The sequence below is a fragment of the Amphiura filiformis genome, chromosome 7, assembly GCF_039555335.1.
Source record: "Amphiura filiformis chromosome 7, Afil_fr2py, whole genome shotgun sequence".
In the NCBI taxonomy this organism is placed as follows: domain Eukaryota; kingdom Metazoa; phylum Echinodermata; class Ophiuroidea; order Amphilepidida; family Amphiuridae; genus Amphiura; species Amphiura filiformis.
The window spans coordinates 70,566,460-70,594,431 of record NC_092634.1 but is presented as its reverse complement, the minus strand read 5'-3'; the positions used below and the strand labels follow the sequence as shown (position 1 = coordinate 70,594,431).

Below are 27,972 nucleotides of genomic sequence, written 5' to 3'. Positions count from 1 at the left end.
TTCCATGTTTTGGTGTCCAATGGATCAGCCCAGCTACAGGTTCATTTTTGCTTCTGTACGCGTGCCCAGCGACTAACGTGTCCTTCTCTCTCTGATCTTCTGTGAAAGTTTCGGTTGTTCTACATCGGTGTCTTTGTTCGTGATGTGCTGCTTCCAATTGATGTTGTATACTGTTCTAAGCATTCTTGTGTAGCAACCATCAAGTTCTTTACATACTCTGGGAGACATAGTCCATGCTTCACATCCATAGGTTAGAACGGATTCGACGGTAGCAGCAAACAAACGGATCTTGAATTTCTTTGGGATAGTTGACCTCCAGATTTTGTTGAGGCTGTTACATGCTCTCCATGCAGCTGCTTTGCGTGTTTTTACATCTTTTTCCATGCTAGCCATCCATGCACCCAGATACTTGAAGTCGCTCACCTCTTCTAGGTTGGTGCCATTGTTTGTCTGGATAGATATCTGTTGATTGTGGTTGAAAGACATGAAGTTAGTTTTTGAAGCGTTCATTTTGAGGCCTACTTTTCCAACAGATGATTCAACCCTTTGCAGTAGCTCTTGTGCTTGGTGGATTTCCTCAGACAATAGGGCTATGCCGTCTGCAACGACGGTAGATAGCATTCAATCTATGGGCTATACCAGTTGAAAACCATACACCCCCCTATGGAAGAGATGATTTAAATCTCCTACACATGGAATGTAGAGTCACCCATTCACTTCACCTCATATGAAATCTACACTCCCTGTGTGGGAGATTAAGTTCATATCCTCCATAGGGGGTGTGTGGATCAACTGGAATACTCCCAATTCCTGATATCTACCATACATGTAGATTGGTATGTTGTCAGTGCCCGCAGTATTGAGTATTCTTAGTCAGTGGGAGTGGTCTAGTTTGTAGACACATAATTTGATTGGACAATCGCATGATATCGGGTGCCGTCTATCAGGCCGTAGATGACCCCACGTCATCATGAGTGTTGATAATGCATAACACGCTTGTAGAGGTGCGCGTATGTTCCGCGTTGTATGTGTAGACAATTGCAGAATACTCGCATGCACTAGCAGTACGCGCAACAGAGTATGTGAGGTTGTAAACAAGCTTCGTTCATTTTATAAAAAGGGGGAGTTTTTATGAGAATGAGAATAAACGATAGGAATTTTTGTTGGACCTGCCTGACGTCTATCACATGGTAGAGGATAGTAAAAAAAAAAAATTCCTATCGTTTATTCTCTAAATAAATCAACCGGAACGTTATAAAAATTAAAATGGCAGCCATGTTTGAGGACAGTTCTAAGATAGCTTAAGATGACAGAGGGACATGTCTCTAGATTGATTCCACAACCATTCATACCTATCACCTGTTTTTGTATCATGCATTAGACCAAAAAAAGTATTGTTGTGTTGCCCTCAAGTGGGGAAAATGGGAAAGTTGGGTCGGTCGGTCAGATTTTTTATTTATTTTTTTTAAGCATCAGTTTTTAAAAATCCTCTCAAATATATTAAATAATGCTTCATCAATTCGGGGGACATTTGTCAATTTTGACTGCTGGATACTTGTTAGATAATATATTTAAGACTAGTCTTTCAATAAAATATTAATTTTCAGTGAAAAACATTGATTTTTTTAACAAATCTGTAAAAATCATCATTCAAAAACAGCACAACAAACAAAGTATTCAACCATTGTTTTGATCATGAAATAGGTGTTCCCCCACGAGTACCGCCGAGCCCTGCGTACCATCAGAGCACAGAAGCTTGTGGCGGAACAGAAAGAGAAAGACAACCTGGAAGCAATCGCACATCAAAATGAAAATGGCCAAAATGGGGAAGAGATGTCTACCAGTAGCGATTCTGGCGTGTCGGATGACGAGAAGGTAGCCAACCCACTGGCTGAGCCTGGAATGATTGATAATGAAGATACTGGTAGGTACCAACATTACCAGATATTTATTGCACAGTTTGGTTGATATTTTTGCAATTGAGACAGAAGATATGTTTTTCATTATTTTAAAGGATTTTGTAATCTTGAATAGTGAACAATGATGTTGATGCAGAAGTTGCCTGACTAATCACTTCTCACCCAATTGTTTGATTTCATGCAGGTTATGGCAAAAATGCACCCAAATTTGTGAAATTGGGCATATTATGTAGGTCTTTAAATTTTGGCTACTTACTGTAGTCACATTTTATCATTCAAATGCTTTTCCACCCAATTTGGTAAATTTTGTTCTTAATTTGGATAAAAATGTCCAAATATCTTTTTTTGTTTTTTGAAGTTCTCAAAAATTGGGCTACTTGCCAGTCATTCTCCAAAGCCTGGCAATTTGGCGCACCTGGTACCAACAAGTTTTGGCATCACTGCCTTGGCTCAACAAAACAGCCAGCGTTGACAAAGAGAGTCAAAGACTGTGCATACTATAGTCTGTCTTGTCTGAAGTTAAGAGTAATGTCATGTTGGATTTAGAAGTGACAGCTTGAATTGTGTGTGATAACCTAATTCTTCACAGCGTATATACACATACAATTTTGTTCGTACGCTGGTGACGCAACTACGTAAACGCACAGATTTTAATCTGCCATTGCGAAATCCAACATAGCATTTCTCACAACTTGAGAGAAGATGCAAAATAGCATGTGCCTCGATCTCATCTGTATTGAATACTTATTTCAATTAAATAGATAAATTGACCCACTCGGAGAACTTTGTTTTAATCCTTGTTATTTCAGTTGAACATGAACTGCTTCCTGATGGAGACATAGGTATTGCTACTAATCAGGTTTTACTGATGCAATATTTTGTATTGTTGAGAAAAGTGGGATGCATGGATGTATTGTGTTGTCTCAGACTGGTGCTTGCTTGTATAGTCAGGGTTGCATAACTTCAGCTTTTCTGTATACTATGATCAGCTCATAATTGGCAGGACTTATAGAATAGTATATACACAGCTAGGATGATTTAAGCACTTCCCACCACGCCACTGTGTTGACTTGCGGTTAGCACAGCTGTGTGAGTGAACATGACACCACTGCACGCACATTGCATTGACGGGCATGGTTAAATTTGAATTTGGACCGATATATTTACAATAAAAACGCATTCACAATGCTAGTCGATTTCACATTTTATATTACCTACAGAAGGTGTGAATTATCCTTCATGCATACATCACTTTAGATCTGAAATCGACCAAGTAATAATGACACGCACAATTCTTAAACAACATCTTTTGAACAGAGTTCAATGGGATTTGAAAAGTAAAGTGGCAGTTGAAACTCTGGTGATAACACGTTTGCAGTGCATGATGGGACTTCCTTAAATCATCCTCTGGCGCAGACCTATGCAAACTGGGATTTGTGTGACAGGCATGTTCTTTTGTGAAGTTCCGCAGGAGTAAGTTGGAGCTTATTGATGCACACAGTAACAAAAACAAATAATTCTTACCAATTACAAGCTGATTATAGTATAGTAGATAGATCAGCACCAAGTAGTCATAATGATTATAGCAACGGCCAATAGAAAGGAAATGTCAGGTCAAAGTTCAAGTTATGTTAGTGTTTACATTGCATGATATGTTAGGAATACCGTGTTATAGGTGTAACAACATATTGAATGAAAATCAAGCACATCATAACAGACTTAAACTGGGCAGTAAAATGCCAAAATGTTGTAGGTGACTATAAACACTGGTAATGTGCAAAAAAGGAATTATAAATATTGAGTGACATCCGCCAATTACAAAACGCAACGCGTTCATTTTACAGGCCCGAAATATGCAAATCGCCTTTATACACATATCTCGTCGTATACGCGTATCGTGCCAAAGCATTACGCTCTCACCGACTAGATATAAAGCATAAGTACACACTCACTGACGAAAATATATTCGGTGAGCTGTGTTCTTTAATGTTTCCTAGTGGTCATCCCAAGCAGTATTAATTATTATTGTGATGGGTGGTGTATTTGCTAATAAAATGTGGGTATAGTCTGTATACCTTCCTCGAGTCAGTAAAGCAAAATCAAATTTTGAGATTTTCTCAAAAACTGTTAATTTTTGCAGGAATCTGTTATGCTTGTTGGTATCTTGCATTATTTCCTTTCTGAAAATGTATACTTTTATATACTTCTCATCATTACATTTAGAAATACAATAAAAAATAATATCTAAATTACTGACTCGAGAAAGGTATACAGACGATAGTGTATAGAAACATGTATTATTGTAAGACCAATCTAATGTAATGTTTTTTGTGGAGTGTATCTGCCTTTTGTCTCTTTTGTCAAAAAAGCCCTCATTTAGGGGCATACGAGGGGCTATCCAAAAGTTTTAGAAATCGCCCAGAAGTGAAAGAGCTATATCAATGAAATTTTGTCAGTGCAATCACTGGTCCTTATGTACATTATGGTCCAAAATGGTCTCATAAGTTTTTTTTACAGGTGGCACTAGATGCCAATAACCTGCTGCCCCAGTTACTGCGCATAAACTGCAAGATTGAGAAAATTGAGGCAAGCAGCATTATTAAGATCCTGCTTTTGAAGGGTTGCAGTGCCTAGAAAATTGATGATGTATGAAAGTTATCTTCGGTGGTGATTGTGATATGTCACTGTCGCTTTTTGGAAAAGGAATTTTTATTTCATCACAGATTTTCTGGGCACTGTAACCCTTAAAATGGAACTTAATCACGCTGCATGCCTCAATTTTCTCCATTTTGCTGGTTATGCGGTTACATAGGCAGGTATACATCTAGCTCCTGTAAAAAAGTAAACATACTTATGAGACCATTTTTTGCACCATAGTGTACATAAGGACCAGTGATTGCACTGACAAAATTTCATTGATATAGCTCTTTCACTTCTGGGCGATTTCTAAAACTTTTGATACCCCTCAGTATATGTGCTCTTATTAACTGTATAGTGATGCCAGTCACATTGTACAACTCTATAACATTGATGAGTCTTGATCTCCTTGAAGGATGTTAACTGTGCCCTGTATTTGGTATACTGTAAAAATTCACCTAATGGCGGGCGCTATGGACTCCTTTGACATGACTATTGACTCGGTCCAACATCCGGGCTATCTCTAGTCTCGGGCCCAAACTGCATGTGGCTCACGGTTTGTTATGAACAATAGAAACCGGCTGTGAAGGAGGCTACATAGCGATGTTGTTGGAGTGACATCAATTTAGGAAAAAAACAACACTTTCGACCATGGAATTTAATTTTAAGTTTGTCAGTATATAAGCGGTAAATCAAGTAAGTTTCTTCCACTCAGAAGACTTAGAAACGGTTGTTTGATTCCACTGACTATTTGCGATCGAAATTTACATAACACCAATGACAGAAATCGTCAACAAAAATCGAATCAGGGACTTGTTTTCACTCGACCGTGAGTCGCATCATCAACCGGAAGTGACGTGGCACGGACCGACAGAATAATTTTAGACACAAACTAAAAGTACCTACCCGTAAAATCCCACCAGCAAATATGGTACAGAGCCTTAATTCTTCTTTGGATTTTCAGAGGAGAGAGCTCTCAATTTGAACATGAAATTTACCCCTAGGTAAAAAGAGCCCATGTGCGCCATTAGGTGAATCTTTACAGTACATGTATGTATACACAGTTTGGGCCCACTGTTCATACCGATCCTTTTCCCTTTTTTTTCTGTTCTGTTTTCTTTTTTTTGCAAACACAAAGCATGAAAATATTATAAGCATGTTTGAAATGGTTTAGAATTTTTAGATTGATTGTGATTGAATTGCCCTTTACACCCTTGGGTTGGAGGAGAGCATGTAGTGGTGTTTGCACTCAAATATTCAGACAAATAGTTCCCAAGGCTGGATATGATATAAGGGGTGACATTTCCACCCCATATGCATGATTTCTTTTTGCAAAGGGCAAGCATTCAAAACTTTTTGTTTTGATATATGAATGGCCTTAACTCAAGAACCACAAGACCTATGGAAATATAATGGAATTATTGACTTCCTTGACTCATTTCCTATAAGATCAATGCATTGATTAAATGACTAATAAAACTCATCGCAGACAAACTATATCACAGATTGTGAAGTTGCTCCAAGAAGTGGTTATATTAATTAATATTTATGCAACATTGAGCTTTAACCCTAACTTAGGGTGATTGCATCCTCACATCCCGTGGGATACATGCACACACAGTGAAGTTATTTGTAGTATTCAGGCTTGTTAGGGTTAATTAACGCGGCTGTGTACTCTAGCCATTGTTTCTTTACGCAAAATTGAGTTTTTATGATATGTTTGTACCTTGTTATGTTTTTTATAAATACAAGGAATGAAAATCCAGATTTGTAAACTCCAACTGCAATATTTTAAGGATTTTATTTCACTATTCCACTCGTGTTTGAAATTGAAAAGGAAAGAAAATCTTTGTTGTACCAGCAAGGTACACGCCACAAGAACAACTCATCGCGTTGCGTGTCGCGCAATTTGTTAACGCACAAATCTGCGACGCTTATCTGCATGCTTGTGGCGCATCTTATGGAAACACCACGGAAGCACTGATTTCACAAAAACCTAGTGGTCAAATGGCTCCGTTTTAGCTGATAAAATGTGGGTTTTTCAAGTTCTTTCCCCGATTTAAATATCAAGTTATGAATGGATTTCGCTCAACCTTCTCAAGGGGCTGTGGATTTACCCGATGTTCACGTAATATAAGTTTCAAAACGAAAACTGTCGCATTCTCCTGTGAGATTCGATGAAAGTGCAAAATGTGACCACTTTAAACTTCAACGCCATTATTTCAATGTTCATTTTCTCGGTAAAATGACGATTTAGGTACACGATAACTCAATAAATACAGCATCTATAGGTAAGCAAATATGATCATCGTAAAAAGCATGATCGACTCAAGAAACGGTTTCCTCATTTTTTTATATTTTGGTCTATTTCCGATTTTGGGCATCATTTTGTGCAAATAGGCGTTTGTGAATTTTAAAAAGTTCATTTTGATGCCTTATATGGTCAATATCTCAAAAAAATAAGGCCAATATCAAACAAATAAAAAAACGTTTTTGGAATGGAGCCTCAAGATTGAGCTAAAAACAAAATAAAATATTTTGGAAAGAGTGTTTTTTGTTATGATGTACCTAACAAATATTGCCAAAAACTCACTTTTTGTGATTTTCTTCAAAATTGTTGTTTTTACCCCAAATCTGTATTTATATTAAGATTTATTGATGTCTTGCCTTCATAAAAATGTATACTTTTATATGTTTTATGCTGAATAATTACAAAGTTATTGCACTTTTACTACATGCATGTCTGAGAGTACACAGCCACCTTAAGCCTACATGGAGTTTCGATAGTGGTTACGTAACCCTAACATAACCCTTTTTGGCAACTGGAAGGAAAAGAAGGAAGGAATAAAGAGAGAAAATGAACATATATAGAAGTTGTTTGCTCTGGGTGGGATTCGAACCAGAGACCCCTCATATGCCAAGCACTATGCCACCGACACTTAGCCAAGGGTCTTTCTCTGGCTGGGCCCATGAAAACATGCCTATATATCACGCAGTGAAGTTGTTTGTAGTATAAAAAAATGAAATTGCTCATGAGTTAATTTACTTCTTTTCTTTCTATAAAACAGTGGAGTCAAAAAAAGAGACAATAGTTGAACATATGTGACGTGTCATGTCAAAAGGAGACACTTTTGGGCAGAATCGTAAATGGAGAAATAGCCAAAAATCTGCATGGGGCGATTTTTTCACAATTTGGGCGAATTTGTGATGTTATTAATGTTTAGAATATTGTCTGATAGTTTCAGACCAGAATATACCTTGCATCTTGTATTTTTTGAGACATTTTTCAAGGTAATTCCTACTCTCAACATTGTCAAAAATATTTTTTAAAGGCAGATATCTCAATTTCCAATTCTATAATACCATAACTTACGAACTCAATATCTTCGCTTAGGAATGTCCGATTTCATTGGGGAAAACGGTGTTGTGGAGCAAAATATCTCTATATTTAAGATATGTAAAAACCTCAAAATTTATAACCTGCCCAAAAGTGTCTCCTTTTGACATGACACGTCACATATTGTATGCATGTTTTTGATATGATTTTTTGTGTATTATAGAATGACCTGCAACCACAAAACCAGAACTTGCAACATTTTCTCAATTATGTGATCAGTAAAATGGTGTTTGCTGCTAAGAGCATGTTTTTTTCTAAGCTGATTAATAAGTACAGACAATTGTCACAAGAAAGTTATTGATTAGAAAGCTTTACAAAAGTAATAACTAGCAAGATATAAAAGATAATTTACGATATAGTCTTGGCCTTTCAGTGTTATCGTCAACCTCATTTCTTTTTCTTAATTTTCTACACATGTTCTTGATCTTTATGAAGAAGAAGTGCAATGGATAGTGTAGTCTCCTCCACAGTGGCAGCGGAAGCATTAAAATTGAAAATCACAATGATGTGTAGCTTGTTTATTTATATCCAGTTAAGTTTCAATTTCTATGATTGTATTCATTTCAGGTGTAGCGGATATAGAGGAAGTTATACCAGATGGGGAGAGACAGAAGAAACATGCAGAAAAGATCCTGGATAAGACAAAGTAAGCAGGATTTTTTTTAATTGATTTATTTATATGTGTGCCCCTGCTAAGGCCAATTTTTTTTTAATGTTGCCCTCAGTGACCGACCCAATATTCTTAAATTGATTATCTAAAAGTATCCAGTAGTCAGAATTTACAAATGCCTGGAAAAAGCATAATTTAATATTTGTGCGGATTTTTAAAAACTGAAGGTTTAAAAAAATAATTGACCGACCGACCCAACCTTCCCATTTTACCTACTTGAGGGCAACTTAACATAACTTAAAAATAAAATAAAAAGTTAGGGTCGGCCGGGTTACGCCTATCAAACAATTTATTTTTAGGCCTTATGGTGAACATCAGAATTAGGGTCCTGGTTTACAAAGACTTGTGATTGATTTAATAGGGGTTTATGTGTGGTAAATCAATTGTAAGATTGATTGCAAGACTTTGTGAAAAGCGGCCCAAATCACTTGCTGCAAGCAGCAGCCATTCAGAGCATTTCTTGTCTGCACTGTGATGTGAAGCAGCACTGGGACGTATTGGAACAGTCTGGGAAAATACTCTGCTCTTTTTATAACTGACTGAGGTATGATTCTATACACACGACCGACAGATGTCCCTTCCAAAGGTCGGAGTACTTTAATGGTTTATTTACCTATTATAAATGAACCATTGGGAGAGGGGAAGTCTGAGTTTAATCTACAGATGTTGCCAATTAAGTTTGGCAATTGAACTACTTGGAATTGAACCCAGGACCTGATACCCTAACCATTTGGCCATACTCACTCACAAGGGATAGAGGCCTTGCATACTTTAGAATTGTGAAAATTACAAAGACAAATGCTGTATTTTAATATGATGGTTATATATTTATTTCCAAATATGTCACTGTTGGTATAATTTCATCAATGTTCACATTAATAAGTCAAGTATATTATGACTTATCTCTTCTTTATATTCAAACTTGGCATTATATCTTCTTTATTGCAGAGGCTTTGCCTTGTACAAACGTTACAAGAAACCATATCGCAGTGCCAAGGTCCGACAGAATGACTGGAATGAAATCTATGATCATAAAGCTGTCAGACGTAATCTACGGACTCAAGCTGCAAGGTGGGTCATGGATACCAGTACAAGCAGATATGCTAACATTAAATAATTACCACCCAGATTGTAGTTGAAACATGAAACGAGGAAGACATGTTCACTTGTGCATCTCTGATTAGGGCCAGTGTCCGAAATAAGGAAAATATGGAGGTTATCCCGAGGATAACTAAAGCATAAATTCTGCTTGTCCTCAATACATTTTGGTTGTCCCCAAAATGTGTCATACTTTTGGAGGTAAAATATAGTGGTTGTCCAGGGGATAAGTACATAGCTCAATGTGGTTGTCCCCAGTGATTTTTGGACAAGAGGATAAGTGCTTATTTCGAACACTGATTAGGGCACAGTATCAGACATACTAATACTAAAATTAACATGGTTGAGGTAACTGCATATGAAGTAGGCCTGGCATTTTCGGGTAATTTTGTACCCGGGTACCCGGCGCATTTTTCGGGCGGGTAACCGGGTACCCGAAATTGCAACAACAAAAATTTGTTTTTTAATTTTTTAATTTTGTCGGTTTTGTAGTGTCCCTGGACCTAGACCTAAATGCTTCTTTTTTTTTTTTTTTTTTTTTTTTTTTTGAATTTGGTACCCGGGCAGGGTATTTCCTGCCTGGGTAATGTAATCTCGGGCGGGTACCCGCTAGCCCGCCCGAAAATGCCAGCCTTAATATGAATGTCTTCACTGTTTAATGGCCGGCCTTACTGTCATGTAAAGCGTTTTCTACCCTGATGTGGCAGTGATGTCAATGCAGACATTTTTCCTATCATGCACGCCTACCCTCTAACTACTATAAAAGTGGAAATTTTCACAGAGTTGGGCACGTTTAAGTGTTTAAAAACAAGCTACCGCAAAAAAAACTAATGCATTCTGATATGTCGACATAAAACAACTCAAAATTGTCTGAAGTTAAAGCCTTAATGTACGATCTTTTTAAATTTTTAGATTTTTCTTTTTTTCTTCCAAAATGATAATATGCAATCATTATGAAAGTTCCCAATACATTTGGACAAGAAAAACATTGGGAATTTGCAAAGAAACAACATCATAATAACCTCAGAGTTAGTCTCCTACGCGGCCAGTTTGGTTACGCTCCTCCACATGTGGAGGGAGTGTAACCGAACTAGTTTTGTATACGGTTTGCGATCGTAGCCGACATAAAATCATAATCTAAAAAATTATGATTTTATGTCAGACCAACAGAAAATCATCCAGTTTTACTACAAATAGGGCGAATTTGACAGTTTGCTCATAGATTTAAGTTAGAACATGTGTAAGTATTACAAATATGCCAAAAAATCGGGTTTGAAAAAAATAAAGGTAAATTCTGAAAAAAGATTGTACATTAAAGGCTTTAAATGCTAGCAGTTAGTTCAAATCAGCAAGGTGTAAAAAAGTACACGCACAAAATTAAGCAATGATATTTACCGACTACTATTTTGCCTACATACAGGTGCATGGATTGTGGTACACCATTCTGTCAAGGCCATACAGGGTGTCCACTAGGGAACATCATCCCATCATGGAATGACCTCGTCTTCAAAGGGTTATGGAGGGACGCCCTCCAGAGGCTGCTTGTCACCAACAACTTCCCAGAATTCACTGGTAGAGCATGCCCTGCACCATGTGAGGTAAGATGAATTGGCAGTGTAGAATTAACCAAGACTGATGACTATTCCAATTGAAATCCATACACCCCTATGGAAGACTTGACTTAAGTCTCCCACAAAGGGAGTGTGAATTTCAAATGGAGTTACCTGAATGGGTCTCTCCATTTGATATCTGCGCCCTTTGTGAGAGATTCAGGTTATGTCCATCCATAGAGGGTATAGGGATTTCAACTGGAATAGCCCGATGTTGTTGTGATTTTCACAGACTGACAAACTCTAAACAATTATAAACCATACCTACACCACCAGATTCCTATTACTGACTACCACAGAGGTACACTGCTGCCAAGCTACTACATGGTTACTCTACCAGTGCAGTACCAATCCAGTACCAGAGTACTGTGCACGTGATTCTGATGTGAAACACCAATGAAGTAGCTGGGTAGCAGTGTACCTTTGGGGTGGCAGAAATAGGAATGTTGTAGTGTAGATAGCATGCCGAATGTTTGGCAAATAGTGCCTGGCAAACTTTGATTTACAGATTGTGCTTCCGGTTGCATGTAAAGCATTGTGCCTATAGACCACTTTACATTATTGTTTATCAACAAAGGCGAGGGATTGGTCTGTCGATATGCCCGAACGAACCGCTTCACTGTTCAATGGCTTTCTTGTACTATATGAAATGTGGTGGGAGATTTAAAATACACATGCCCTGAGCAGACTACGATGCGCACGCACACTGCAGGGCAAAGAACAATGGAAAGTACCATAATGCGTGCGCATACTGCCGGGTAATGACGTCACATGTCAAGTGGTCTATAGCACGCACTAAGTGCTACATTCACAAACTCGTAGAAAAGGTGAAAATTATTGTTTGGTTTCAGAGCTGCACTATTTTCATCTCCATGTGTAATAAATCAATATGGTGGATTTACCATAGCATTACACATTCTTTATTTGACTCTACTAATCTCTTGGACTCCATATGTGAAATGTCTAACAATGAGCATTTGTTTACCTCCCTCCCAGGGTGCTTGTGTTCTTGGCATCACATCACCAGCAGTAACCATCAAAGCCATAGAAAACACCATCATAGACAGGGCCTTTGAGCAAGGATGGATAGTACCAGAGCCTCCCGCACAACGAACAAATAAACGTGTCGCCATCATTGGAAGTGGTCCATCGGGTCTGGCTGCTGCACAGCAGTTGAACAAAGCAGGCCATCATGTGACTGTGTATGAGAGGAACGATAGGGTTGGTGGTTTGCTCATGTATGGTATACCAACAATGAAGCTCAGCAAGGCGGTAAGTAATCCCAAATACACAAATAAATATAATTTGCTGTGCATTTGATTGCCATTTCCAGTTTTATTATTGTGGCAAATTAAGGTAGCACCATTGGATATAGATTTTTTCCTAATTTAGATATGTGAAATCCATGGTCGCTAGATTAGGCAAAAAAAAAGTTTGTTTCCTGTAGCGGTTAGAATTTTTTTCACTTTTCAAAGGGGAAAAAACATTGTTTTTTTGCTTTACAAGAGAATATTTTATTTCAAGCAGACTTTCTGTTACCATTTTTAGCAATGTTTATACATTTTCATCCTAATGTATTAGGTTGTGCAGCGTCGAGTGAAACTCTTAGCTGATGAAGGCATCAAGTTTTTGACAGGGGTAGATGTCGGGAACCAAATAAAGGGTAGCCAACTGCTGAAAGATAATGATGCGGTGCTGCTTTGCACAGGATCGACACGACCAAGGGACTTGCCTGTTCCAGGTAAGGGGTTAGCTAGAAGATTGGCAGGTGGTGGGCTAGTATGGGTTAAGGGAAATCTAAATCAAGGGTAGTCAACTGCTGAAAGATAATGATGCGGTGCTGCTTTGCACAGGGTCTACGACCAAGGGACTTGCCTGTTCCAGGTAAGGGGTTAGCTAGAAGATTGGCAGGTGGTGGGCTAGTATGGGTTAAGGGAAATCTAAATCAAGGGTAGTCAACTGCTGAAAGATAATGATGCGGTGCTGCTTTGCACAGGGTCTACACGACCAAGGGACTTGCCTGTTCCAGGTAAGGGGTTAGCTAGAAGATTGGCAGGTGGTGGGCTAGTATGGGTTAAGGGAAATCTAAATCAAGGGTAGTCAACTGCTGAAAGATAATGATGCGGTGCTGCTTTGCACAGGGTCTACACGACCAAGGGACTTGCCTGTTCCAGGTAAGGGGTTAGCTAGAAGATTGGCAGGTGATGGGCTAGTATGGGTTAAGGGAAATCTAAATCAAGGGTAGTCAACTGCTGAAAGATAATGATGCGGTGCTGCTTTGCACAGGGTCTACGACCAAGGGACTTGCCTGTTCCAGGTAAGGGGTTAGCTAGAAGATTGGCAGGTGGTGGGCTAGTATGGGTTAAGGAAATCTAAATCAAGGGTAGTCAACTGCTGAAAGATAATGATGCGGTGCTGCTTTGCACAGGGTCTACGACCAAGGGACTTGCCTGTTCCAGGTAAGGGGTTAGCTAGAAGATTGGCAGGTGGTGGGCTAGTATGGGTTAAGGGAAATCTAAATCAAGGGTAGTCAACTGCTGAAAGATAATGATGCGGTGCTGCTTTGCACAGGGTCTACACGAAAGGGACTTGCCTGTTCCAGGTAAGGGGTTAGCTAGAAGATTGGCAGGTGGTGGGCTAGTATGGGTTAAGGGAAATCTAAATCAAGGGTAGTCAACTGCTGAAAGATAATGATGCGGTGCTGCTTTGCACAGGGTCTACACGACCAAGGGACTTGCCTGTTCCAGGTAAGGGGTTAACTAGAAGATTGGCAGGTGGTGGGGTAGTATGGGTTCAAGTAGGAAATCTAAATCAAGGGTAGTCAACTGGGAATCAAAGGTAATAGGCTATTCCAGTCAAAACACATACATCTTATTGGATACATGACTTTAACCTCTATGCAGGGAGTGTGAATTTTAAAGGGATTTCTGGAGATAATTTGAGGAATTTTTGAACCAAAATTGTGCAATTTTAAAACAAAATGTTTCAGACAGAGGGAAGGGGCTACTTGTAATACACATTTTATGGCAAATGATTAAAAATTTGTATTTTTGATATTTAACAGTACTCGAAGTAAACTTGATAAATCTGATGATTTATACTTAAAGTGTATGCAGGTGGGATGAAAAGCCGAATGAACAGATTTTTAATAGCGACTTTGTGTATTTGTTATAAATATGCATTTCTGATACTTTCCACCAGGAATGTGACGAACATCATTCAAACCTACTACCTAAATCTTCCACTCTTCTCCACCACGCCTCTGTTGCTCAATAGAGCGTTGTGTTAGTATTACATAGAGCGTAAGTTTGAATTGCGCCAGATGCACTGGGGTTTATTCCAACCTGTATGTGCGCTGGCTGTCATTTTCTCAATTTGTATAATTTTGTCATATTTCAGGGCGAAACCTAGAAGGCGTGCATTTTGCAGTGGATTTCCTGGAGAAATGGCAGAAGACTCAGATGGGGAATGATAACAGCTACATCGATGCCAAAGGCAAAGATGTAGTGGTCATTGGAGGAGGGATACCGGATGTGATTGTATCGGTACCTCACTCAGAATGGTGAGTACATTGTTGCACATGAAGCTAATTAGTTATTATAAGGCACAAGACCCTGCATATATAGGATCTCATATAGATGTCTTGTTAGAGAAGGGTGATACATTGTTTGCAAGAAGAGATACCCAAAATATAATTTACAAAATTCAAGTTGTCCAATGTGGCACATGGCTAAGCAGTATTCATTTTTGGTTTAAGCTTTAAAAACAAACGCAGTGATTTATAGTGCGCTTCACACAGGCGCTATGCCTAGACATTGATCCACAAGCCTCAGCAGCCCCATATCATTCCATAAACCATTTAACAACAACACAGGGACTTGCAGCTAAGAAGCGCACACCCTAGACATTCCACAATTGACCTTCACAGCCAGGATCAGCTCCCCAAGTTTTGTACACGTTACAAGCAGTAAGATCCTTGTCCAGGGGAATTTCAAGCTAACTAATTTTTTCCACAAGAGCATAATAAACCACTGCCAGCCTAGTGCCTGGGTTCGAATCGCAACTTCTTGCACCATAGTCAAACGCCTTATGTATTGAGCTAACTTGACTGCTATTCCCAGGCCAACATGGTCTTGTAACACTCACAATTGTAACCTATAATATTCTTTGTACTGTTTCAGGAAGCCAATTCTATCACCTCCTTTGAGATCCTCTCAGAGCCACCACCCACCAGGGGCAACGGTAACCCATGGCCAACATGGCCTCGTATACTCAGGGTAGACTACGGACATGAAGAGGTCAAGGTCAAACATGGCCAAGATCCCAGGATATTTGACATTCTTAGCGAGGTAGGTGAACAGCTCTGGAATACCAGAATATATTTTTTTAGTTAGTTAATTGTGTAGTATATGACTTGCCAGTGGCGTAACATGGGTCATCACATTGGGGGGCACCGACCATGATTGAGGGGCACCGGATCTGATTGGGGGGCACAAGCCATTTTTCGGCAATTTTCCTATGGGATTTTTTTAAATTTCAGATCGATTAGGGGGGCTTGTGCCCCTATGACGCTACGCCACTGTGACTTGCACACTTTGGCGTGTGCAGTGTGTAAATTGTGTAGTGCTTTTGAGATGGGGGTGGTGACGATTTGATTGATTGCGGCTTTTATGTGGAGTGTGTAGTATTCAGTAATGCGTCTCTGGGTTTTAGTAGGTGGGTGTGGTACATTGGTATATATGTGGTTGTTGGGTGTAGTATGTGTGCAAGGTTGGTGGTGGGTGTATATGTTTGGAGAGTATGAAACTGCTAAGCACATACCGCACATTTTTACGGTCTTTAGCGTAAACTCTTATTGCAAAGAGACGATGGTTGGGCACCCTGCAGTCAGTCCTCTTGAGTAAATGTTTATTAACATGTAAACATTGCATTGAATACGTTTATCTTTCTTTGTACCCTATTAGGAATTTCTGGATGACGGCAACGGCAACATCTGCGGAATCCGCACTGTCCACGTCAAATGGAGCAAAGACGACAGTGGACGCTTCACTATGGAGAAGATCCCAGGGACAGAGAAGACTTACAAAGCTGACCTAGTGCTGCTAGCCATGGGATTCCTGGGTCCTGAGTACAAGCTCATTGATGAGATGGGTCTCCAGCAAGATCCACGCTCTAATGTGGAGACTCCACTTGGCAAATATAAGACGTCTGTGGATAGGGTATTTGCTGCAGGAGGTATGCCAAATCTGTCTCAAACCATTTTAACTTCCAATTCCCCTTTTTTGCTATTATTAACCCAACCTCAACCAAAAATTATAACGTACATATGTGATGCAATCAAGCAAAATCAGTTGGAACACGGAAATATTAAATTTTCAGTTTCTTATAGAATAGTAAAAAGCATTTACAAAGCTGGATTTTGCAGAAAACCCTTGAAATTGAACAACCAGTTCCAAAGATATGAGCAATTAAAGGGTTTCCAAAACAACAGGAAATATTTCCTATGTTTGGCTATATCTCAAAATCAATATTTGCGAGTTCCGACTGAATTTGCTTGATAGCATTACATATGATAATAGTTTTGCTTAAAATAATTTTATATCCTTCATTAATATATTCTTGTTCATTAATTGTTAAACGAGTATCATGTGACCAAAAATAGTTTTGCTATTTTGCAAAGCAGTTAAAAAGCCGATTGATGAGGGAATGGGGTACTATTCAAAGTACTATCTCTCCGGGAAATAGTTTTACTATCTCCCTCTGAGCGCGTATGACCTCATAGCCGGGTCGCAGTTCCTATTGGTCAGTGCAATTCGCCACATAAACAGGATATCAGTACCGGTTCCGGGTATTAATGTGATGTTGTCTTGCGAAGCACCACAAGCAGCACAGAAGTGTAGCGAAAATATGACGGTTTCATGGCATAAGGCCAAAAAAAAAATATTGTAGTGTTGCCCTCAAGTGAGAAAATGGGAAAGTTGGGGCGGACGGTCGGATTTTTTTTTTTTTTTTTTTTTTTTCAAACCTTCAGTTCTTAAAAATCTCCTCAAATATTAAATAATGCTTCTTCAACTCGGGGATATTTGTCAATTCTGACTTCTGGATACCTGTTAGACATCAATTAAAGACTAGTCTTTCAATAAAATATTAATTTTAAGTGAAAAACATAGATTTTTTGAACAAATCTGTAAAAATCATCATTCAAAAAAAAAAAAAAAAAAAAAAATGCCGACCCTGATTTTTCAGGATTTAGGACCGGGCGGTTGAGGGCAACACAACAATTTTTTTTTTTTTAGGCCTAATCTGAGTAAAGTCAAGATCAGTATCTTAATATTGATGGTGAAATAACAGAGAACATGGTTACTTGTTTCACTGCGCTATTGTAGAGGTCACAACATTTTCATGTTAAGCTTTAGCCACTCAACTGTGTGCGTGCTTTGTGCTTTTAGGTCTATGTGCATTCAACCAAAACAAAGCAAGGCCAGCCTAGCCTTGACTAGGCCTAGCCTACATTTATGCCTAGGCCTATGATAAAGGCCTTGCGTTTCTAATATTTTAACCAAGCAATTAACAAAGAATATATTAATGAAGGATATAAAATAAATATTTACTGCTCTAAATGACAGCCTCGAGAAAATAGTAGGCGCACGGTCTCCAGTTCACCTTGGGGAGCAATAGATCCCACCAGATCCCTCATTAGCAGTAAATATTTGTATAATAACCCCCTCTGCAGAGTAAAACAGAGAAGTCATGTACATTAACACATCAGCAGTAACTACTTTTGATTAAAAAAATATCAAATATCCTGTTTTCCAAATGAAAGATAGCTAAATCCTAATCCTTTAGTTGCTTTGTAATAAAAGAAGCCTTATTGATAAATGACTTACTCATTTATTTCCTATTGAGTTAAGGGATCTGGAATGAGCGTTTATTATTTTCGACAGTATTTTTTGTGGGACATGAGAGCACCTCAGGCGTGTCGATTGCATTCTGAATACTGAAGCATGTCTTTCTGATATCAAATAATTTTCATTTTTGAAATTACGATGTAATACAAATTTTATGACAAATTATTAAAATTTGATATTTTTCAAATTTTTGATATATAACAGTCCTCGAAGTAAATTTTATAAATCTAATGATATATTCTTAAAGTGTATGTAGCTGGGAGGAAAAGCCGACGATCAATTGAAAATTTTGGTGTTTTGGGAAAAAATCCATATCTTCAATACGAAAGGTCAAAATTTTCAATTGATCGTCGGCTTTTCATCCCACCTACATACACTTTAAGTATAAATCATCAGATTTATGAAGTTTACTTTAGTACTGTTAAATATCAAAAATATCAATTTTAATGATTTGCCATAAAATGTGTATTACATTTCAATTTCAAAAATTCAAAATTATTTGATATCAGAAGGACATTCTTAGTATTCAGAATGCAATTCGATATGTCTGATGTGCTCTAATGTCCCACAATAAATACTGTCCAAACGTTCATACCCCAGCCCTTAAATGACTTACTCATTTATTTCCTATTGATAAATGACTTACTCATTTTTCCCCATCCTATCTGTTATTCCAGATTGCCGTCGTGGTCAGTCGTTAATCGTACACGCCATTAATGAAGGTCGTCAAGCTGCCCGGGAGATTGATATGTTCCTGATGGGTCGTACATTCTTAGCAGGACCAGGGGGTGTGGTGTTCACCCCTGGCAGTAAAGTCGCAAATCCCAAGGATAACCTGTTCAAGCCAGTCGTTGGGACCCTTGCCTAAATGACGGACTAATATGTGTTTAACTGAGACACAAGGTTTTATTGAAAACTCCATTGTTCTTTTAAATTGGAATAAAAGTAAAACATGTGTTTTTCAACAAACAATGAAAACTTTGTGCCCAAGTTAATTGACCACACATCTTTTCATGTTTAAAGCCATAATGAACAATCTTTTTAAATGAATTTGGTTGATTTTCCCCAGTCTGATTGTTTGGCATATTATGTTAACACATCTCCCAACTTACATTTAATTTGAAATCACCAAATTTCTTGTGTTTGTAGGACAACAGAGCAAGATATAGTAAGTGGGTGTCTTTCATTTTACCTTATTATTTAGGCTTAAAATGATCAGAAAACCTTCATGACACTATACTGGAAATTTCAATTGAATGAACACAGCTGCACAACAGTGTGTACACAGTGTGATGAATGCTCACGTGTGCGTGACATGGAAGTAAATCCGACCATGCCAAGTCATTTGTGATTGGTAAGTATTTTAAATAATATATTGGGTCAAATACAGCTGCTGAAAGCTGTGTACATTCAATTGAAATTCCCAGTAGAGTGACAGTTACTTAATATATCATTTCATAATTTTTGGCAAAGAATAAGAATTAAAATTAATTTAAAAGAGATGTTTATTATTGAATTGTCATTTATGGTCTTTTCAATCATATGCATTACAACCTTGCCTATATATGTACATATACGAAACCAGCAAACACATCCCACCTTTTCATGTACGTTAAATCTTGTAAATAAAAATGAGCCTTGTCTGTCAGTCACCCAGTGATCTGTAATTACTAACTTCACAAGTGAAGGTTTTCATTGCAAAAAAATTATATATCTGTGTGTCCAAACTTACTTACAATGTGTATGTAACATTTGATATGATATTATGTAGTTAGTCAAATACAATTGGCATAAACTGAATGAGATTGAACTTCTATATTTTTATGTATATTCCATAGAAACAGCTACAACGTATTGGGTAGGTGTAAGATTAGATAAGTAAGCCATGGATTGGAGACTGAACTAGGGCTGGGGTTCTTTGATGCATCAAAATTGAATTGAAATTGATCTCAGCCCTGTTTCATTTTTGATGCATTGTATTGGAATTGAATTGAAATTGGTTTACTAAACCATGAATTGACTTGGAATTGAATCAAAATAATTTTGAACAACAAAACTGAATTTGAATTGAGTCAAAATGATTTTTGAGCAACTGATAATTGAATTAGAATCCAATTAAATTGACAATTGGGAGTCTACCTAGGACACACAAAGTTGCAGGCCCTTGTGCTGGGAACAAACTGCACTTGCACTAGGCTCTATGTTGGTTTTGGTGTTGTTGGTTTTTTTTATAAAAGTACTATTGTTTTATTCTGTGTAGTTGTGCTAAGAGGGAGGGATATAGGGATGAGAGTGAATGGTCATATCAAAGCTTTGATCCAATTCATTTTATTATCATTCAATGTCTCAAAGACAGTCCAGACAAAGAGACCAACACGGTATGCAGAAAAACTGAAATAGAATCAGAAAGTCACTACAATCTAGCCCTGGATATAGGACTCCCATTGCCTTTGTACCATCATGTATGCCGCCTTTGATGTGTATACCCAGGGTTGCCAAAAGATTTCAGCCCGAATCGCGGGTCAAATAATCGAAAAGTCGCCCAATTTTTTCTCTTTACCATTGGTTTCTATGGGCCATGAAACTGTCGGAAGTCGCGGGAGTCAATGTTGAAAAGTCGCCCAAATTTTTTCTTAACCATCGGTTTCTATGGGACAGGAAATTGTCAAAAGTCGCGGAAAAATCTTTTCAAAAGTCGCCCAATTGGGCTACAAATCATGGTTTGGCAACCCTGTGTATACCAGATGAGAACTCACAAAGGTTTATCAGTTGTACACTTAGCGCAAAGACTTGGACCCAAAGTACTATATTGACTTTTACATTTTCTCATTATGAGCAAGCAAACGGTAATATTACTATTAATCCCAGAAGAATTGTGAAGAAAGTTGTATTTGACTTTATTATCAGTTTAAAAATTTGGGTGATTCCGGGCATACCAAATGGTTGTGGATTTCTTTAATTTGATCTGCAAAAATACAATTTTATAAAATTATAATTATTTACTGGAAACTTATCCAGGGCTAGAATACTTTGCTACAATGTCAATGTGCTAGCTTCTTTAATTTAGTAAGTTATTATTGGCAAGAAATAGCCAGTATTATATTCTGTTATGAAATTGTATGGTTTCTTGCGAGTCTCAGTAAATCGTCTCCATGCGGTCGTAATATCGCAACTTACAAGTAGACTCTGTCAATGTCGCAAAGATGATCCAAGCCTCCAACTTTTTAGTTTTGGTTCTTTTAAGATATTATGTAAATATGTTAGTATTATTTTATTAGTCTCTAGATATAGTGTTATTTTAATGGAATTATTTTCGCTCATTATTTTGTGTTGCACTTAAAGTGAAGTTAGCCCAAAGGCTATATGTGACCGATCACCACAAATGGGCTGTAATGTCAGCATTTTAACTTTTTAATGCTCTGCGTGCTAGCCATAAGCTTCAACATAAAAAGTCCAAGTTTTGAGATATTTTGTCGAAATATCAAGAGCTATCTTAAGAACCATTGAACCAATACTATGCTTGTTTGTACTCATTTTAATGCATTTTTCATGCTGATTCCAAATATGGTCATGAAAATTTACAATTCTGAAATTTTTGAATTTTTTTATTTTTTTTGGAAACTTGTCGTCTGCAGTCGACACCCGCATGGAAAGAGTTAAAATACTGGATAGGCAACTTTTCCTGAAAATAAGCTGTACATTGTTATATTACATATCCCTGTTGCTTGTTTTCATGATAGTAAAAATCAGTCAAAGAGTTGTGAAACACTTTATTTTCTATTGTTGTTGAGGGGTTCAATGGACCCGCCATACATTACAGCCCATTTGACATTTGTGGTAGATGGTAATTATTATTACATGTGTATTGTATGTGTTTGGTAGTAAGCCTGTTAATTACAAACTTCAAACATTAAACATAGAAAACTTGAAGAAAAATTGTAATATAAAAAGGTAATGGGTTTAATATATGACATTCATTGAGGTGGCATCTAATGCCAAAGGAAAGCGTGCATTTTATGGGAATAAAATTTTTGAAATATGACTTCCCACATAATAAAATTGATTTGAATAATGCCTCGTTCTGTTTTTTTGTAGATATCTGATTGAAAAGTCACTAGCATGGCCTAGTGTCAAATTGTAACTAGTTGACTTCAAGGCAACTTTGATGCTGCGTAGCTAGCGACAACTGAACGCTGGTAGTGATTGTACAAGCTTGTATAGTCACACACTGTAGGTGCTTGTATGATATGGGCATAATACTTATTTGCTTTGTGCTGTGCAGTAAAACCAATTGAATTGTTCACCTCTACTCATGTTATAAATTGAATGTGACCAGCTGAAATATCGGTAGCAATGTATTCTGTGGCTACTGGGAAAGGTCACTGACAAATTTTCAGTAATTGCGAAGTCATCAAAAGCTTATTATTATGCTGAATTTAAGCGCAGTGATTCCTGAATCATCAGAAATTACCAGAATTGAAACAAATCAAAAACAAAACCGCTCACACATTCCTCCTGTGTGTATCATGTAAAATAAATTGTAATGTTGTTCTTAAGGTGAGGCAGAAGGATGGATATTCTACTTCTGCTTCTGCTTCGTAATTGGCACCGCCTCCGTAGAGTATCACGCCTACTTGTCACCATAATGGGTGAAACACTCTCAATGGTCGAATACGACAGGTTATGTGTATTTAGGAATTCTACGACATTCAGCCTGGTTATGTGGCTGTTACTGTCTGCAAAATCATCATTTTCTGTTTAAAAAGTTCAGGATAGTAAAGAATAGATTGACATGTCTTGGTTACCTACAAACAAAAGTATCCTAGATTGAGGATACTGTATTTTATAATTTGGAATTGACAGTATTATTATTATTGTTCTATATATTATACTTACATCTGCAGTGTACTTCAGAATATAATATTATTACACCTCATAAATATTCATGAGCAAATCATGCTACTTGATTGGTCAATTGCAAATGACAAAGGCTATTTCCCTGTGTGATAGATCATCCCGTAATCAATGTTCAGTGTAATTAAACAAATACTACATGGTTTATGTCAGGAGAAATAGTCAACTATTTTTCCTTGATACTGGTTATACATGCCCATCACCCCTCATCCTCTAGTGTCGGGGTGATAGGCCCATCACCCCTCATCCTCTAGTTTCGGGGTGATAGGCCCATCACCCCTCATCCTATAGTGATAGGCCCATCACCCCTCATCCTATAGTTTGGGGGTGATAGCCCGTAGCCAGTGCAGGTAGACAATTTAATGATAATTTCTCATAGATATGCAAATCAGGCAACTGCTAATTAAACTACACTTGTCAGTCTTGCTTAGAAAATAATGTGTACTTATCGGGTCCTGGGTCAGTGTTCATAGTATTACCATTAGGTGTAGCTAACATTGTCTATCACACACACCACCTTGGATATGCACTGCAATGCTGTGATCATACATAAATCATATGTGTATTCTTTCTATATATTTTCTTCAAAGCTGACCTTTGTAAATTGTTTATCATGTGTATGAACTGTAATATAATGTATTGATGTAAAAATACCCTGTATTGTCCAATGCCACAAAATGTACAGTAAAATGCGAGGGAGGGGACCATTGATGGTCCCTGCGGCCCTGGCTCGCTAAAGGGAAGGCAGTCAGGCTGATGGGTTTTCTTGGGCTGATGGGTTTTCTTGGCCTGAGGGCAGAAATCAAGGTGAATCTTTCTCCTGTATAATAGGAGGGAAATATTTGTAGCAGAATTTACCATTTTGGAGTAAATTATCCACTGGTAGTGTTAGTTAGAACTGTTATGGAATAACCCTTATTGTTACGAATATCACTGGGACTCGATTGGTAGAATTCATGTTTGTAAATACTAAGAAAAAAATCATTGCCACCAATAAAATGTACAAGTAAGGGAAGAAAATATTAAGGGGGTACTACACCCCTGCCCAATTTTGTGCCTATTTTTGCATTTTTCTCAAAATTAAAGTGCATTGGTGACAAATAAGATATGTATAATATAGGGGCAAGGACTACAACTACTGCACTGGAAATTTTATTTCAGCACAGACAACAGTTGTGGAGTTACAGTCAAAAATGAGGAAAACCAATATTTGATCAATAAATCAATAACTACTTGCCTTGAGTTGCTGAATTTTCAGTGCAGTAGTTGTAGTCCTTGCCCCTATAATATACATATCTTACTTGTCATCAATGCTCTATAATTTTTGAGAAAAATGTAAAAAATAGGCACAAAATTGGGCAGGGGTGTAGTACCCCCTTAAGAGTATAAATATTTATAGGGCCTAAATACTCCTGGATGGTGAGAGAACACAATGGCACCACTGGGTTTGAACCCACAACCTTCCTGTAGCACTACTGGGAATTGATTCAGGTGTTGCCAAAACTTTTCAGCGTCAGGCCGCGGTAAAGGATTCTCAAGTAGCCCAATTTTTTAAGCTTCCAAAAAAGCGCCAATACCAGATATTTGGGCGGATTTACCCGAATTTAGACCGCAAAACACCCAATTGAGCGGAACAGCGCTTGACTTTAAAACTTCGGTACTTACTGGGAAGTTACTGACCGATCAATAAATGGTCACAAAACCCATTGTAATTTCAATTTGAAGCTTCAAAGACTCAAAACCTTTATAAATCGGCTAAATTGAAAGGAAAATACATCGAATTACTGCCGCGGCCCGAGACTGGCAAAAGTAGCCCAATTTTAGACAAGTAGCGGCCTGCTTTTTTGAGTAGCGGCAAGTGATTGCCAAGTAGCCCAATTGTGCGCCTAAGGCGCGGCGTTGGCATCACTGGGTGTTGCTTGAACAAGTTTTCAGTAATTGAGTACTGAGCTAATAGTACATAGTGTGTTATTGGATTCAGTAATTGACTGAGCTAATAGTACATAGTGTGTTATTGGATTATTGTGTAATAGGATGTAAGACTGGATTGTTTTTGTAGAGACTTGGTAGCAAAGTTTCTATTTCATGTTCTGGCTCCAAGCAAGAAATCATGAATATAGTATACCTCTAACACTAGGGAACAAACACAGTATGTATGATTACTCATTCAAATACAAGTCATGTGAGTTCAAGAATGAAATCTAATCAAGGATTCAACATCCGCATGCAGATGATTATTACAAGTACTGTATATTGAATTTATTTCAAGTGGCATTCATTAGATTAAACATTTCCTGATCAATGTAATTGTGCAAGTATCTGTAACCTTTTTCTATAGGCCTGTTCATTTATGGCCTGTTCCATTTGAATGATAGGGAGGTTGAGCTAGAGTATCTATCATATGATGAGCCTGAACACCCCTCTCACTCAAATGGAACAAGTTGGTATAGAATGAATAGCCTACTGATCTTATTCAGGGTTGCCAAACCCGCGATTTGGTAGCCCAATTGGGCGACTTTTGAAGATTTTCCCCGCGACTTTTGACTATTTCCTGTCCCATAGAAACCAATGGTTAAGAAAAAATTTGGGCGACTTTTCAACATTGGCTCCCGCGACTTCCGGTAGTTTTCTGCCCCATTGAAACCAATGATAAAGAGAAAAATTGGGCGACTTTTCAATTATTTGACCCGCGATTCGGGCTGAAATCTTTTGGCAACCCTGATCAAAGATGGCAACAGATAAGCACTGAAATAAGGCATTGGGCTATAATTCCAGTTGCAATCCATATACACCCTATGGAAGACATGACCTTAATCTCCCACACAGGGAGTTCAAATTGAGTTACCTGAATGTGCGATTTCATTTAAAATCTACACCCCCTGTGTGGGAGATAAGGTCATGTCTGCCATGGGGGGTGTATGGATATCAACTGGAATATCTCGCTATGTAACTAATTCTTACTTGGCCATGTATGCCTTTGCAACTTATTGTTATTTATGGAATTGTATGTGTGCCCCCAACATAATAGAACAACAGAATGTGTACACTAGAATAGTAGAGTATTTTTTTGTAATTAAGGGTATCATGTTCATGTGGGAAACAAGATTTTCAAAACCTTAAAGTCATAATGTACGATCTTATAATATGAATTTGGTTAATTTTTTTCAAACCTGATTTTTTGGCATATTTGTAATGTTTACACATGTCACAACTTGCACCTAAATGGAATCAGCCAAATTTCTTGTGTTTGTAGGTAAACAGAGCAAAGTTAGACATAAAGTCATAATTCAAAGAATTATGACTTTATGTCCTCCCATAGAACTGCGTGTTAAACGGCCAAAATAACAAGCAGTGTTTCTTTCACTTTACCTCGTTATTTCAGCTCAAAATTAACAGAAACCATTCCCGATAATTATTACTAGCATTATTTCAGCATTTTGAGTATATAATGACAAATTTAAAATTTGAAGGAAATCGTACATTAAGCCTTTAAGGTTTACTATCAAGTTGGAACTGGTTTGTTGCCCTCAAGAAGGACATATGGGTGGATATGACCTGCATAGTGTCAATTCCTCTCATAAAGGCTCATTGTGGGTGTGGGCGGCTGATTTTTTTAGAATGAATTGTGCCTGTTTGAGTTTTGTTTATCAAAGCAATAATGGATAGCTACTAATACTTCTGATGTGTATTATAAATGGAAATATTATGGCCTATGGAAAAAATGTCGGAAATAAACTCAGTTAAATTGGTTTAAATCCAAAGATGGCTCATAAGTTTTGTTATTTGAAAAGTGTCATTCAATCGGTCCATGTTTATATTTATATACCTCATATTTAGATTCCTGTCATCTGATTGGTTGAATGTGCAGTCATTGAATTAACTATGCCCTCAAAATGAACTATGGACCGGCCATGTGCGTCCCAATCAAACTACGCAATCGCAACATCCGCGCACATTCGGTATATAAAACAAATATTGACTGCTTAATTTGGAACATGGTTAATATTATAGGCCCCCGGTGATCTCAAAACTATGTCCCTCATAGCAGTCAATATTTGTATATTATGATATGTCAAAATTTGCAAAAAATACTATACTTGTTTAAAATGTGGCTTTTTTCTTTCTCTTTTAAGATAAAGAAAAAAAGACTCCAGTCTAGGAACTTGTTTTTTGTGGGCTGCCAACATATAGCAATCTATGTATGTGGGTGTGTGTCGGGTGCCCTGTGTAGCTATATAGGAGCAGGGATTGGGTTATAAGGCGCTATTGCGATCGCACAATCGCCTGTCCGAGTGCGATTTATAGCACACCTCAATTCCTACACTTCTTACCGAGTGCAATTTAATAGCACACCTGACAGCCCGCCTTAACATTTCCAAAAGTGCGATTGTAGCCAGGGTCTTGGCTAGAAATTGAGGGTTGCCCGTCATTTGAATAAAATTGCCTGTCCCAATTTGACCTTTAAAACATTTACCAGACATCTATAGCCCATTGGGGGTTCAAAGAGTTCAAATATGTGCTGATATGGCCTTGTTCTACAAATTGGGTCTACTAAAAAGGTCAGTTAGCTTCTCAAAACATACAATTTATAATATAGCATCTGTCAAAGGCATTAATTTTGCCTGTCCCAGGAGCAAATTGGCCGTCTAAAATGACAGCCAGACGGGTGGCTAACTAAGACCCTGATTGTAGCACGCCTGTTATTTCCAAAACTCAACCCCTGTAGGAGAGGGCAAGGGAGTGCACATGCCCAGGGCGGAATCTAAGGGGGTGCCAAATCAACCAATTCATCACCCCCTAGATCGATTGTGCACCCCTC

The 27,972-nt window shown here is 37.9% G+C and overlaps 1 protein-coding gene and 1 long non-coding RNA gene across 2 annotated transcripts in view; both read left to right on the top strand.

Moving 5' to 3' along the window:
* The window catches only part of LOC140157567 (uncharacterized), a 104,959-nt gene extending 84,048 nt beyond the window's left edge, over positions 1-20,911 (top strand). Inside the window, 12 exon segments of the mRNA XM_072180803.1 lie at positions 1,705-1,924; positions 2,729-2,761; positions 8,521-8,599; positions 9,572-9,694; positions 11,142-11,319; positions 12,328-12,603; positions 12,913-13,072; positions 14,731-14,850; positions 14,853-14,893; positions 15,513-15,680; positions 16,296-16,566; positions 18,917-20,911. Of these exon segments, the coding sequence (XP_072036904.1) occupies positions 1,705-1,924; positions 2,729-2,761; positions 8,521-8,599; positions 9,572-9,694; positions 11,142-11,319; positions 12,328-12,603; positions 12,913-13,072; positions 14,731-14,850; positions 14,853-14,893; positions 15,513-15,680; positions 16,296-16,566; positions 18,917-19,107 (1,860 nt within the window). The 3' untranslated portion in view covers positions 19,108-20,911.
* Positions 20,912-24,288: 3,377 nt separating this feature from the next.
* On the top strand, positions 24,289-26,914 carry LOC140157566 (uncharacterized). Its single transcript, XR_011859707.1, has 2 exons — positions 24,289-26,274; positions 26,648-26,914. It is a non-coding gene; the product is annotated as an uncharacterized lncRNA (long non-coding RNA).
* Positions 26,915-27,972: the final 1,058 nt, after the last annotated feature.